This window comes from Macaca nemestrina, chromosome 14 (assembly GCF_043159975.1).
Source record: "Macaca nemestrina isolate mMacNem1 chromosome 14, mMacNem.hap1, whole genome shotgun sequence".
NCBI classification, from domain to species: Eukaryota; Metazoa; Chordata; class Mammalia; order Primates; family Cercopithecidae; genus Macaca; species Macaca nemestrina.
Genome location: NC_092138.1, coordinates 116,976,052 through 116,988,083, shown reverse-complemented (window position 1 = coordinate 116,988,083; position 12,032 = coordinate 116,976,052). Strand labels below are relative to the sequence as shown.

Genomic DNA, 12,032 nt, shown 5'->3' with positions numbered 1-12,032 from the left:
CACGAGGTCTCCAGGGCGCAGGCGGCGAGAGCTCGGCCGGCCAGGGGGCCGGGCTGCGGCTGAGGCGGGACGAGCCAGGGCCGGGGAGGAGGCACGGCGCGGAGGGTTGGCTGCTGCAGGCTCAGCAGGGTCCCCGCCGCCAACCCACTCCGCCCACCCCGCGCCGCCGATCCCGCGCTCGCACCGCAGGCCTCAGAACGCGATGGAAGTAGCGGAGCAGGCGCGGACCGGGGCGGGTCCTATTGGGCCTGCGAAAGGGGGCGGAGCGGGGCGGGTCGACGCTCACTGCGCCTGCGGAAAGGGGCGGGGCGGGCACCGGCCGGCGGGTGCCACCTACTGCGCCTGCGGAAAGGGGCGGGGCCGGCGCGGGCTTGCAGGCGGTGCCTAGTGCGCCTGCGGGAAGGGGCGGGGCGGGCGCGAGAAGGGAGCGCAGCTGGGGGCGGGGTCGAGGGCGGGGTGGCGGGCGGTGCCTACTGCGCCTGTGCGAGGCCGCGGCGGTGAGCGCGCTCCTGCTCCTTGGCCGCCGCCTCAGCCGCTGTCGCCGCCGCCGCTCACCCGGGGCCGCGCACGCGCTGCCACCGCCCCCGGCCCGCGCCCGCCCCCGCCTCCGCCCCCGGCCCGCGCCCTCCTGCCGCCGCCTCTCTGGGCCGCGGGCTCGGCTCCTCCTCCGCCCGGGCTCGGCGCCCGCAGCATGCAGCAGCCGCGGGGGCGGCGACGGCGGCGGCTGTGAGGTGAGGCGGGGGCCGCGCTCGGGCGCCCCTCCCGGCGGGCCGGCTGCGGGGCCGAGTGGGGGCTCGGGGCGCACCGGGCCCCGCGCGGCGAGGGGCGGCGGCGCCTTTGTTGCGGCCGGGCCGCCGCCTCAGCCCTTTGTCTGCAGATGGTGGACGCGGGCGGCCGCGCCGCCGCCGAGGGCTGGAGGAAGATGGAGGCCCCGCCGGACGGCGCCGCCGACCTCGTGCCCCTGGACCGCTACGACGCGGCGCGCGCCAAGATCGCCGCCAACCTGCAGTGGATCTGCGCCAAGGCCTACGGCCGAGGTGGGCCGGGCGGGGGGCGCGGGGCGGGGGGCAGGGGCGCGGGCCGGGGCCGGGGGACGCGGCCGGGGTCGGGCCGGGTCGGGGTCCGCGCGCCGCGCCTTTGTGCCGCGTCCGCACTGGGTCGGGGCTGGGCTGGCCGCCTCCGAGATCCCGGTGGCGCCCGGGCAACGCGGAGCGTGGGGACGCGGTCACCTGGCGAGTGGGCGTCCCCGCGGCGGAGGGCGGCGTGGGTCGGGGCTTCCGCTCCTATTTCGGGAGTGCCCCCAGCCTCCCGTTGGCGGCGGCGGCGGGAGGGAGCTGCCCGGTTTTGGGCGCAGGGAGGGACCATGGGGACGCGGGGCCGCTGTCTGAGACGCCGCTTCCCAGCGCGCCGGGCATCGCCAAGTGCTGGACCTGTGATTCCGAGCCTTTCACTTGTTAAGAATTTTGATGCTTACCATCCATCAGCTGTTGAATTCCCCAACTAGAAATTGCGTATTCCGCGGATTGTGCTTAATCATAATGATCCCCTTTGCTTAATTCCTGTTTGGAAGAACTAGGTAACCTTGTTACTGAGTCCAATTTGTTAGGCCCTAATGTGCTTAGTGGATTAAGGCGCTTCTGTTTCGTGCCCTGGGAACAGGACAGACCTGGTGATTCTCCTAAGTGGCTGACTTCTGTATTAATTTCAGGTGCTTTGTTTCAGGTACCATATTAAGGGTTAATATTTCTGTAATCCTCTTTTCATTTGAAGCATTCTTCAACAATTTGTCTTTATCCTGGTGAAAAATTAACCTTTTTAGAGTAAGACTAAAGGAGACAGAGAGCCATTCCAGAGAGGAGTTCAGTTGACCAGTTTGGAAAACGCTGAGCAGGCGTTACCCTGTTTGACAGTGGCCTGTGCCCCAGCTAGACTCTAGTTAGTCATAAGGACAAACGCGTTTTGTAAGTTTTAGGGATTAAATACCTCGCCTTATTTCAAACTGGTTTTTGTGCTGTGTAAGTAGTAATTGGGAAAGAGTTTTTCCTTTCTTTGATAGTTTTCAGTTTTACAGTTCTTGTTTACTGGCTCAGTGGAACCTTAGTTTCTGTGTTGTAATGATGAAGAAACACTGCTACATCCAAGACTTCACATGAGTTTTTGAGAACGGAATTGGTAAGATGTATGTATAAAACGAGTCAGGTGCAAACAACAATCCGAGAGCAGACTTTGGCTATCTTGCAGTCACTGCAAGTGCATGAGCTCACTTGCCTCACACCTTGTGTTGCTCACTGTTTTGCCTGCCTTTGTATTTTGCCGTATGTGCTTACACCACTATAGTTTTTACACCTTTGCCAGTGACGTCTCTTTCTGAGACTGGCTTTTGCTATTCCATTATCCCACGTTGTGTTCTTAGGTTCTTCTCGACTTCATCTATACTTTTCCACTGTATTTTCCGCTGCTGTGGGAGTGTCCCACCGAGGCCCGTCCACCGCAGCTGCTTGTGGGCGCTGGCTGGGCTCCCGCAGATGCAGTGGAGCCCAGGGCATTCTTGGGCATGGCTCCTGGGGTCCGAGCACAAAGTTTTACTCCTGCATGTTTTTTTAAGATTTTATATGTGGAGAGGGCTGAGGGCTCAGGCAGCGGATGTTAGACAAATTGCTATAAAAAGAACTTTTATCATCTGCTTCCTAATTTCTTCAGCAAGGTGCATGCATTTTTATGTCGTTGCATTTAGTTTTGGCATTCAGCATGGAATTTGTCAGCCATCCAGCAATAAATATGCATGTCTCTATGTTAGTATTGGGTTCGTCTAGTTTCAGTTCCGGTACCAGATCACTCTTTAATACTTGTTGACTCATCAGATGATGAATTCAGAATCTTATACTAAAATGGGCTTTCGAGTTTTGGAATTATTAAAAGGTGTGCATTTAAAGAAAAGAAACACGAACAGGAGCTGGGGAAGACTGGATACCATCTTAGGAGCTGAGACTGGAGTGCCCCTTCCTGGTGGGTGGCAGTGCCTTTGCACATCAGACCCTGATTTCAGGAGGTCTCGTTTCCACTTTTTTTTGAGACTGAGTCTCTATCTTCCATGCTGGAGTGCAGTGGCGCGATCTCAGCTCACCGCAACCACTGCCTACTGGGTTCAAGTGTTTCTTCTGCCTCAGCATCCCGAGTAGCTGGGATTACAGGTGTGCGCCCCCACACCCGGCCAGTTTTTGTATTTTTAATAGAGACGGGATTTCTCCGTATTGCCAGGCTGGTCTCAAACTCCTGACCTCATGATCCACCCGCCTTGGCCTCCCAAAGCGCTGGGATTACAGGTGTCAGCCACCGCGCCTGTCTGGTTTCCACTTCTTTTTGCCGAGGGAACAGGGGAGCGTGTGTAATTACAAAAAAAAAAAAAAAAAATTAAGCCGGTGTGGTGATTTATATTTATAATTCTAGTGAATTAGAGACAAAGGTGGGACGATCACTTGAGGCCAGGAGTTTGAGATGGAGTCTGCTTGGGTTTCCCAGGTTGGTCTCCAGCTCCTGGGCTGGAGTGATCCTCCTGCTTCAGCTTCCTGTGTAATTTTCTTTTTTACTTTTTTTTTTTTTTCCGTAGGGGACAGGGTCTCACTCTGTCGGCCAGGCTGGAGTGCAGTGGTGTGACCTCGACTCACTGCAACCTCTGCCTCCCAGGCTCAAGTGATCTTCCCGCCTCAGCCTCCCGAGTAGTCACCACCACACCTGGCTAACTTTTGTTTTTTTTTTGTGGACATGGGGGTTTTCTTTAAACAATTTTTAGTTTTGTAAAAATGGGGTCTATTTGCCCAGGCTAGTTTTGAACTCCTGGGCTCAGGTGATCTGCCTGCCTCGGCCTCCCACAGTGCTGGGATTACAGGCGTGAGGCACCGCACTTGGCCGTCCTGTGTAAAACTGTGTAAAAATTGAGAATCTTTATTTAAATTTACAGGTTGAAGAGATCCCAATTCAGATGACCGAAAGACTTGCCTCAGCTCAGCTGAAGTGATTTATGTTGTTGGGGGGGGGGGGGGTCACAGCCTGGGTGTGAGATTTGCTGTTACCCAGTGTGCTTGTGTCTTGTAAGAGACTGAGTGGGGAGGGGGTTTTGGTAGGATAGTGTGTGTCCCCCCAACACTTCTTCTAATCCAGCACCTTTTGCTCTGTTTATTCTTTTGAATGTCTCCATGTGCCTTTCCAGCTTAGTTTTCAGTTAATCGGACAGGGTTCTTTCAATATGGATGCTTTAATCGGAAATTGCTTTTGGGGGTGATGGTGAAAGTGGCTTAAATGTTTAACTTGTTAGAGGGTTGTTCATTAGGTTGCTAAATAAGGCCCATCTTCCATTTGTATAAAGATTGAAAGCATGCTGAAACTCCAGGGCTGGCTGCTGTCTCGCTTTGCATTTGCCTTTTGAGAGTTTTGGTGTTCCTGGGGCCACCAGTCTGCCATTGTAGTAAGTGGGTAGGCTCAGGAGAGCTTGCCCTTGGCGAGGCCTTGTGGCATATGGCTGTGCAGAAACACTTCCTCCAGTTTCATTTGTCTCTGGGGCCACAGCCAAGAATTGTGGGCCGCCTTAGGCTTTTATTTTTAGGTCCCCTCTCCCTTTCTTTTGGTAACTCTCTTGTTTCATTGACAGTGTTTTCATTTTTTTTAAGAAATAATGTATTGGACATGTTGAAAATGGTCTGGTTAAAAATGTCTGTAAGAAGGTGTGGAACCTGCTTAGTCAGTACATTTTGTGATGATGTTTGAGTGAAAGTTGTAATAAATTGGTGAAAGAAGTTGAGAAGGGTGGCTGAAGTTCCGTTTATTTTACAGCATAGCATGCTGGACTAGAGCAGTGCAGTCCTGGCGTTGATCTTGGCCACTGTGCATCTTATACATGCCCTTAGGAAACTCAGGTATCTAGACCTTGGTTTCAGGGGACAATGTGGAGAGCAAGCTTTTATTATCTCTCAAGGACAATGTTAAAAAATAACCCGGGGCAAGTACTAGCATGCACTCCATTCTTTGCAAGGATGTTGTGGTGTAGCTCAGTGGAAACCAGGTTTTCCCTTTGCTTGCAGAGCTAAGCTACCCTGAACCCTAGGGCACTGGATGGGAGCTTAGGGTTCGGGAGTTCATCTCCTCACCTTACTGATAGCACATGGCCCTGCCCAGAAGCCACATGGCCTGCCCAGAGGCACACTGTTGGGAGGAGTTGTCTGGTCCCCTCCTCCTTTTTTGCTCAGTCTTGCTAGAGTAATTTGAACTACTGATTTGGAAACTATGTTATGAAATAAGAAATCAGTGTGAGGATGCTGTGGCCTGTGAAGCCTGGGTTTTAGTCCCCATCTCAGGGACCAGCAGTTTCATTATGTAGGCAACAAGAAGAGTTCAGACTCCGGTTTGCTTACTTGATGTGATGAGCAAAACCCCTTTGTAATCAACTCCGGAGGGTCGCCATATTTCGTTGTAGTGACTTTGGGTTAAAATGAAATCTGTACTCAGAGCCCCTTTCCAACTCCAGAACTGGCTATGAAGCCACTGTGCCTCTTCCTCCCTGCATTGGCAGGAGGGCAGCAGTGGCTGGAGTCTTGGTGTGAAGAGCCTGCTCTGGATGGCAGCACACTTGTGAGCACATTGCCACATTTCTGAAGGTGATGACTTGTTCGGATGATTGGTTTTTGAGTTTAGACTGTATATTTAAATCGTCTTTGGTTGTTCTTGATAAGGGATTTGGGTGTTTCCAAGATGGAGGTTACAGAGCATCTTCACATGCTTCCTGAGCGCCTGTTAGGGGTACTAGATACTGTGGGAGGTGCTGGTTGGTCCAACTGGCATGACCTTTCCTCTGCAGAGGTGTCCTGAGAACCACTGCTGCCTAGTTATGTGTGCATCTCTGTGAGGCCAGGGATTATGGTTGTCCCACTTACTGCTGTGTCCACAGCACAGAGTGCTCAAATACTGGTTGAATGGTTAGCCCCCAAGAGCAGAGGGGAGGGCGGCTGGCTGCGGCCCTGTGCAGAGGAGAGGTGTGTTCGCGTGTACTGAGTAGATTAACCTTGTTGAGGTGGAGGATTTGTGGACTGAAATAGTAAGTGATTAGTTTGGAAAATAGTCTGGGGCCAGATTGTTTGTGGTGCTCAGGTTGGCTGGGGATTTCTTTGATAATGTGTGCCTGGGAGGGTTTTTAAGTAGGGGGATGTCGTGCTGAGAGAGCGAGCCTGGGAAGATGTTTTTAGCAGGTTGGAGTGGGTAGAGGCCATAGACAGGTGTACTACCTGAGAGCTGATGTCGTTAGGCTGGAAATGCCAAAGACTTGGCTGTTCTTCTTTGTATTTTTTTGGGACAAGGTCTTGCTCTGTTGCCCAGGCTGGAGTGCAGTGGCATGATCATAGCTTACTGCAGCCTTGACCTCCTTGAGCTCAAGTGATCCTCCTACCTCAGCCTCCCGAGTAGCTAGGATCACAGGACCACAGGCCTGCACCTCCAGGTCTGGTTAATTATTATTATTTTTTGTAGAGGTGGAGTTTTCCTGTGTTGCCCAGGCTGGTCTCAAACTCCTGGGCTCAAGCAGTGCTCCCACCCACCTTGGCTTCCCAAAGTGCTGGGATCACAGGTATGAGTTGAGTGAGTGAGTGAGTCCACTGTGCCCGGATGGACTTGCCTGTCTGTTGGCAGAGGGAATAGGAAGGGTACACAGAGCAGCAGATATACACGCTGAATCCATGGAGCTGGACTGATTGACAGTGGGTGTGGGAGGCAGCCAAGGGTGAGTTACGGTCAGCTGGACTGCCATGGGGAGCCCAGACAAAGGAACGATGGTGCCCTTGACAAGAATATTTAGTCATTATTTCATAGTATTTTTCTGCTTTCGTAACTTTTCTTATCACTACAGAAAAGATCTTTGAGGCCGGGCGTGGTAGCTCATGCCTGTAATCCCAGCATTTTGGGAAGTTGAGGCGGGCAGATCACCTGAAGTCAGGAGTTGGAGACCAGCCTGGCCAACATGGTGAAACCCCGTCTCTACTAAAAATACAAAATTAGCCGGGCGTGGTGGCAGGCGCCTGTAATCCCAGCTATTCAGGAGGCTGAGGCAGGAGAGTTGCTTAAACCCAGGAGGCGGAGGCTGTGGTGAGCCGAGACTACACCACTGCATTCCAGCCTGGGCAACAGAGTGAGACCCTGTCTCAGAAAAAAGAAAGAAAGATCTTTGAGCTTTTTCTATTTCTGGCTTTCCTGAGCCCCCACCTAGTCCTCTTCTTCTTTCTTTTTCTTTTTTTTTGTTTTTTTTTGAGTCGGAGTCTTGCTCTGTCGCCCAGGCTGGAGTGCAGTGGCACAATCTCGGCTCACTGCAAACTCCGCCTCCCAGGTTCACGCCATTCTCCTGCCTCAGCCTCCTGAGTAGCTGGGACTACAGGCGTTCACCACAATGCCCGGCTAATTTTTTGTATTTTTTTTAGTAGAGATGGGGTTTCACCGTGTTAGCTGGGATGGTCTCGATCTCCTGACCTCGTGATCCGCCCACCTTGGCCTCCCAAAGTGCTGGGATTACAGGCGTGAGCCACTACGCCTGGCCCTCTTTTTCTTAGAGTGGTTTGCTATTCCCCAGTCACTCTCCTCCCATCACTTCATACTCAACTAGTCAAAATTAAACTTGTATCTGGGGGCAGAATGTGGTGGCTCACACCTGAAATCTCTGCACTTTGGGAGGCTGAGGTGGGAGGATTGCTTGAGCCCAGGAGATTGAGACAGTCTGGGCAGCAGAGTGAGACTGTGTCTACAAATAACGTAAAAGTTAACTGGGCATGGTGGTGCATGCCTGTGGTCCCAGTTACTTGGGAGGCTGAGGTGGGAAGATCAGTTGAGCCCAGAAGATCGAGGCTGCAGTGAGCCATGATTGTCACACTGCACTTCAGCCTGGGTGACAGAGCAAGATCCTGTCTCAAAAAGAATTAAACTTACATGAGTTCAGTTGGGCATTAAATTTTGAACGGTGGGGCCCTTAGTATCCTTTTCAGGCCTCCTGTAGTGATGGAAGTGTCCGCATGTACAGAGACCCATAGTGACAGGCTGAGGAGGCTGGCTCTCTAAAGGGCAGATGCTACTGGCAGAACAGGGGAGGAGCAGAGGGAGGGAGACTCCCCTGAGGGAATCTGGAATGTTCCATTAGAGTGAAAACTGAGTTTGTAGTCTAGGTGTGTGAGAATCAGATGGCGGTAAGGGAATGAATTAAGAGAAGCAAAGACAGAGGGAAGCGGAGGGGAGAGCGTGAAGAGCACACGATGTAGGAAAGGCTGGTGGCCTCATAGGGGTAGAGGCTGCAGAGTTGGAAGGCAAAATTAGACTGAAAAAAGTACTGAGGCCAGAGCGTGGAATGCTTTGAGGGGCTGATTGATGAATTGGGGAACCACCGAAGGTTTCTGAGGAGGGGAGAGATATATGAAATTTGAGCTTTTCAGAGAAGTCCCTGCTAGGATACAATGGTTAATGCCCATTGTAAGGCATAAAGTAAAGACTTGACTTTTGTTTTGGCCTTTTTTTTTTTTTTTTTAAGTAGAGACAAGTTCTGCCAGGGATGGGCTCGAATTCCTGGGCTCAAGCGATCCTCCTGTCTCGGCCTCCCAAAGTGCTGGGATTACAGGTGTGAGCCCCCGCGTCCGGCCATTTTGGACCTTTGAGAGAACCACTTTTACTGAGGTGTAATTTACATGTGGTAAAGCACACATGTTTTAAGAGTATAGTTTGAGGAATTTTTTTTTTTTTTTTTTTTTTTGAGACAGAGTTTTGCTCTGTCGCCCAGGCTGGAGTGCAGTGGCGCGATCTCGGCTCACTGCAAGCTCCATCCCCCGGGTTCACGCCATTCTCTTGCCTCAGCCTCCCGAGTAGCTGGGACTACAGGTGCCCGCCACCACGCCTGGCTAATTTTCTTGTATTTTTAGTAGAGACGGGGTTTCACCGTGCTAGCCAGGATGGTCTCGATTTCCTGACCTCGTGATCCACCCGCCTCGCCTCCCAAAGTGCTGGGATTACAGGCTTGAGCCACCGCGCCCGGCCGATTGGCATAGTATTTTTGAAATTCATGTTGTGTAGATCTTTTTTGCTTAGTAATAATATTCCATGGTATGGCTAGCTCACGTTTTATATCTCCATTCATCTGTTGGTGATTATCTGGGGACATTTCCAGCTTTTGGCTATTACGAATAGAGCTTCTGTGAACATTCATCTATGTGGACAGATGTTTTCATTTATCTTAAACAGCTGTGCTTGGGATTATTGGGTAATAATAAGATACATATGTGTAACTTTCTTAGAAAGTGCCCAGTTGTTTTCCAAATTGACTTATTTATTTGGCCAGCAGTGTATGTGAGTTCCAGTTGCTTTGCGTCCTTGCCAACACTTGATGATGTCAGTCTTTTTGATTTTAGTTATTTAAGTGGGTGGGTTATATCTCACCATAGTTTTTGTATGCATTTCCTGATGACTAATGATGAGCATTTTTATATGCTTATTGGCCATTCGAGTACCTTTTCTATGAAGTATCTTAAAATCCTTGGCTAATTTAAAAAATTAAATTTTAGTTTTGAGTTAATTGTGTATGTATATGTTTTTCTTTAAACAATTTTTATTTTTGTAGAAATGGGATCTCACTGTGTTGCCCAGACTAGTTTGGAACTTCTGGACTTAAGTGATTCTTCCACCTCAGCCTCCCAAAGTGCTAGGATTACAGGCGGGAGCTACCACGCCTGGCCAGTTGGAGACAATTGTATATTAACATGCATTTTAAAGAAATACAGAGATCCTTGGTACCCTTTATTCAGTTTCCCTAATGATGACTTGTTCTAAAATTATAGCATAATATTACACCAGGATATTGACATTTATCTAATCTAAGTATAGATCATTCCATCCCACGAGGACCTCTTCTGTTGCCCTTTTCTAGCCATGCCTGTCTCCCTTCCTTCTGCTTCTTTTGGGTTTATTTTGCTGTTCTCTTTCTAGTTTCTTGAGCTAGGAACTCGTATTATTGATTTGAGACCTTTCCTCTTCTGATGGAAGAGTTTAGTGCTATAAATTTCCCACTTACTACTGCCACAGCTGCATCCCACATATGTGTTGTATTTTCATTTTCATTCAGTTCTAGGTATTTTTAAAAAATTTCCTTTGATAACTACTTCTTTGATGCATTGTCTTAGTCCATTTGGGCTGCTATAACAAAATAGAGTAGTCACCTCTTACCAGTAACCTTTGGTCAACTGTGGCCTGAATATATTACATGGAAAATTCAGAAATAATTCATAAGTTTTAAATCGCATGCTATTCTGAGTAGCATGATGACGTCTCACACCATCTTGCCTGGTACGTGACTCATCCCTTTGTCCAGCATGTCCACACTGTATATGCTGTCCTCGTAAGTCATTGATATCATCTGCTCCTGACATCCCACTGTGGACATCGTCATGGCTTGATGACCCAGGATCTCCCCAAGCAGATAGTCAGTCCTCTGTCTGACCTATTGTCAGAAGATTGGGGGTAGCCTAAAGCTAGGTCACTACTACGCCTATGTCGTTCACCTCACTTCATCTCATCATCTAGGCATTTTCTCATCTCACATCCTCCTAAGAAGTGTGAGTATAGTACAATAAAAGATGTTTTGAGGGCCCGGCATGGTGGCTGACACCTGTAATCCAAGCACTTTGGGAAGCCAAGGTAGGACGATTGCTTGAGTCTAGGAATTTGAGACCAGCCTGGGCAACATAACAAGACATAGTCTCCACGTTAAAAAAAGAATTAGCAGGCCGGGCGCGGTGGCTCAAGCCTGTAATCCCAGCACTTTGGGAGGCCGAGACGGGTGGATCACGAGGTCAGGAGATTGAGACCATCCTGGCTAACACGGTGAAACCCCGTCTCTACTAAAAAATACAAAAAACTAGCCGGGCGAGGTGGCGGGCGCCTGTAGTCCCAGCTACTCGGGAGGCTGAGGCAGGAGAGTGGTGTGAACCCGGGAGGCGGAGCTTGCAGTGAGCTAAGATCCGGCCACTGCACTCCAGCCTGGGCGACAGAGCGAGACTCCGTCTCAAAAAAAAAAAAAAAAAAAAAAAACAAACATTAGCCAGGCGTGGTGGTGGGTGCCTGTAGTCCCAGCTACTAAGGAGGCTGAGGTGGGAGGATCGTTTGAGTCGGGATTTGAGATTACAGTACCACTGCACTCCAGCCTGGGCAACAGAGTGAGACCCTGTGTCAAAAAATTTTTTGTGTGTGGGAAAGTATAGTACTGAGCCCAATATGTATGTATTTTGTTTCAGGAATCCACTGAGGGTCTTGGAGCTTATCCCTTGGGGATAAGAGGGGACTGCTGTACTTTTGAGTAATTTATAAATGACAGAAATTGATTGTTCACGGTTCTGGAGGCTAAGTAGTCCAAGATTAAAGTGCCAACAGATTTGGTGTGTGGCGAGGGCCCGTTCCTTATAGATGGCACCTTCTGAGCGTCCTCATATGTCAGAAGGGAGAGTCTCCCTCAAGCCTCCTTAGTCTCATTCACGAGAGTGAGGCCCTGGTGATCTGATCACCCCCAAAAGGCCCCACCTCTCAACCCTGCCACATTGGGGATTAGGTTGCAGCATGAATTTTGGAGGGACAGAAAACACTTAGACCACAGCACTCCTCAGTGATTTCAAACTCTGATTTGCAAGTGTTGAGAGATTTTCCTGTTTTGTCTTATTATTTCCCATATGATTTCAGTAAGATAACCTAGTTTGATTTCTGTTCTTTTATACTTGTTAAGGTTTGTTTTGTGGTCTAGGTTATGGTCTCTTTTAGTGAATGTTGCATGGGCATTTGGAAAAAAATGAGTGTTCTGCTGTTTGGTGGAGTGCTTTATCAGTTGTATTCTGCTAGTTGGTTGTGTTCTACTTTATATCTTTGTTGATTTTATGTCTAGTAATTCTGTCTAGGGGGTGTTGAAGTCTGTAGCTATACTTGTAGATTTGTCTGTTCCTCTTTTTAGCTGTGTCAACTTTTTTCATGTACTTTGAGGC

General features: G+C 50.0%; 1 protein-coding gene across 7 annotated transcripts in view; it reads left to right on the top strand.

Annotated features, from left to right (window-relative positions):
- The first annotated feature begins 582 nt into the window (after positions 1-582).
- Positions 583-12,032, top strand: part of LOC105471912 (calmodulin regulated spectrin associated protein 1) — a 98,094-nt gene continuing 86,644 nt past the window's right edge. For 2 of the 7 annotated variants that reach the window (XM_071078599.1, XM_071078597.1), the window contains exon 1: positions 591-1,037. In XM_071078599.1, the coding sequence (XP_070934700.1) occupies positions 878-1,037 (160 nt within the window). In that variant the 5' untranslated portion in view covers positions 591-877. Of the gene's footprint in view, positions 1,038-12,032 lie in introns of all 7 variants that reach the window. The other 5 variants (XM_071078601.1, XM_071078595.1, XM_071078596.1 and 2 more) reach the window with 5 other exon arrangements.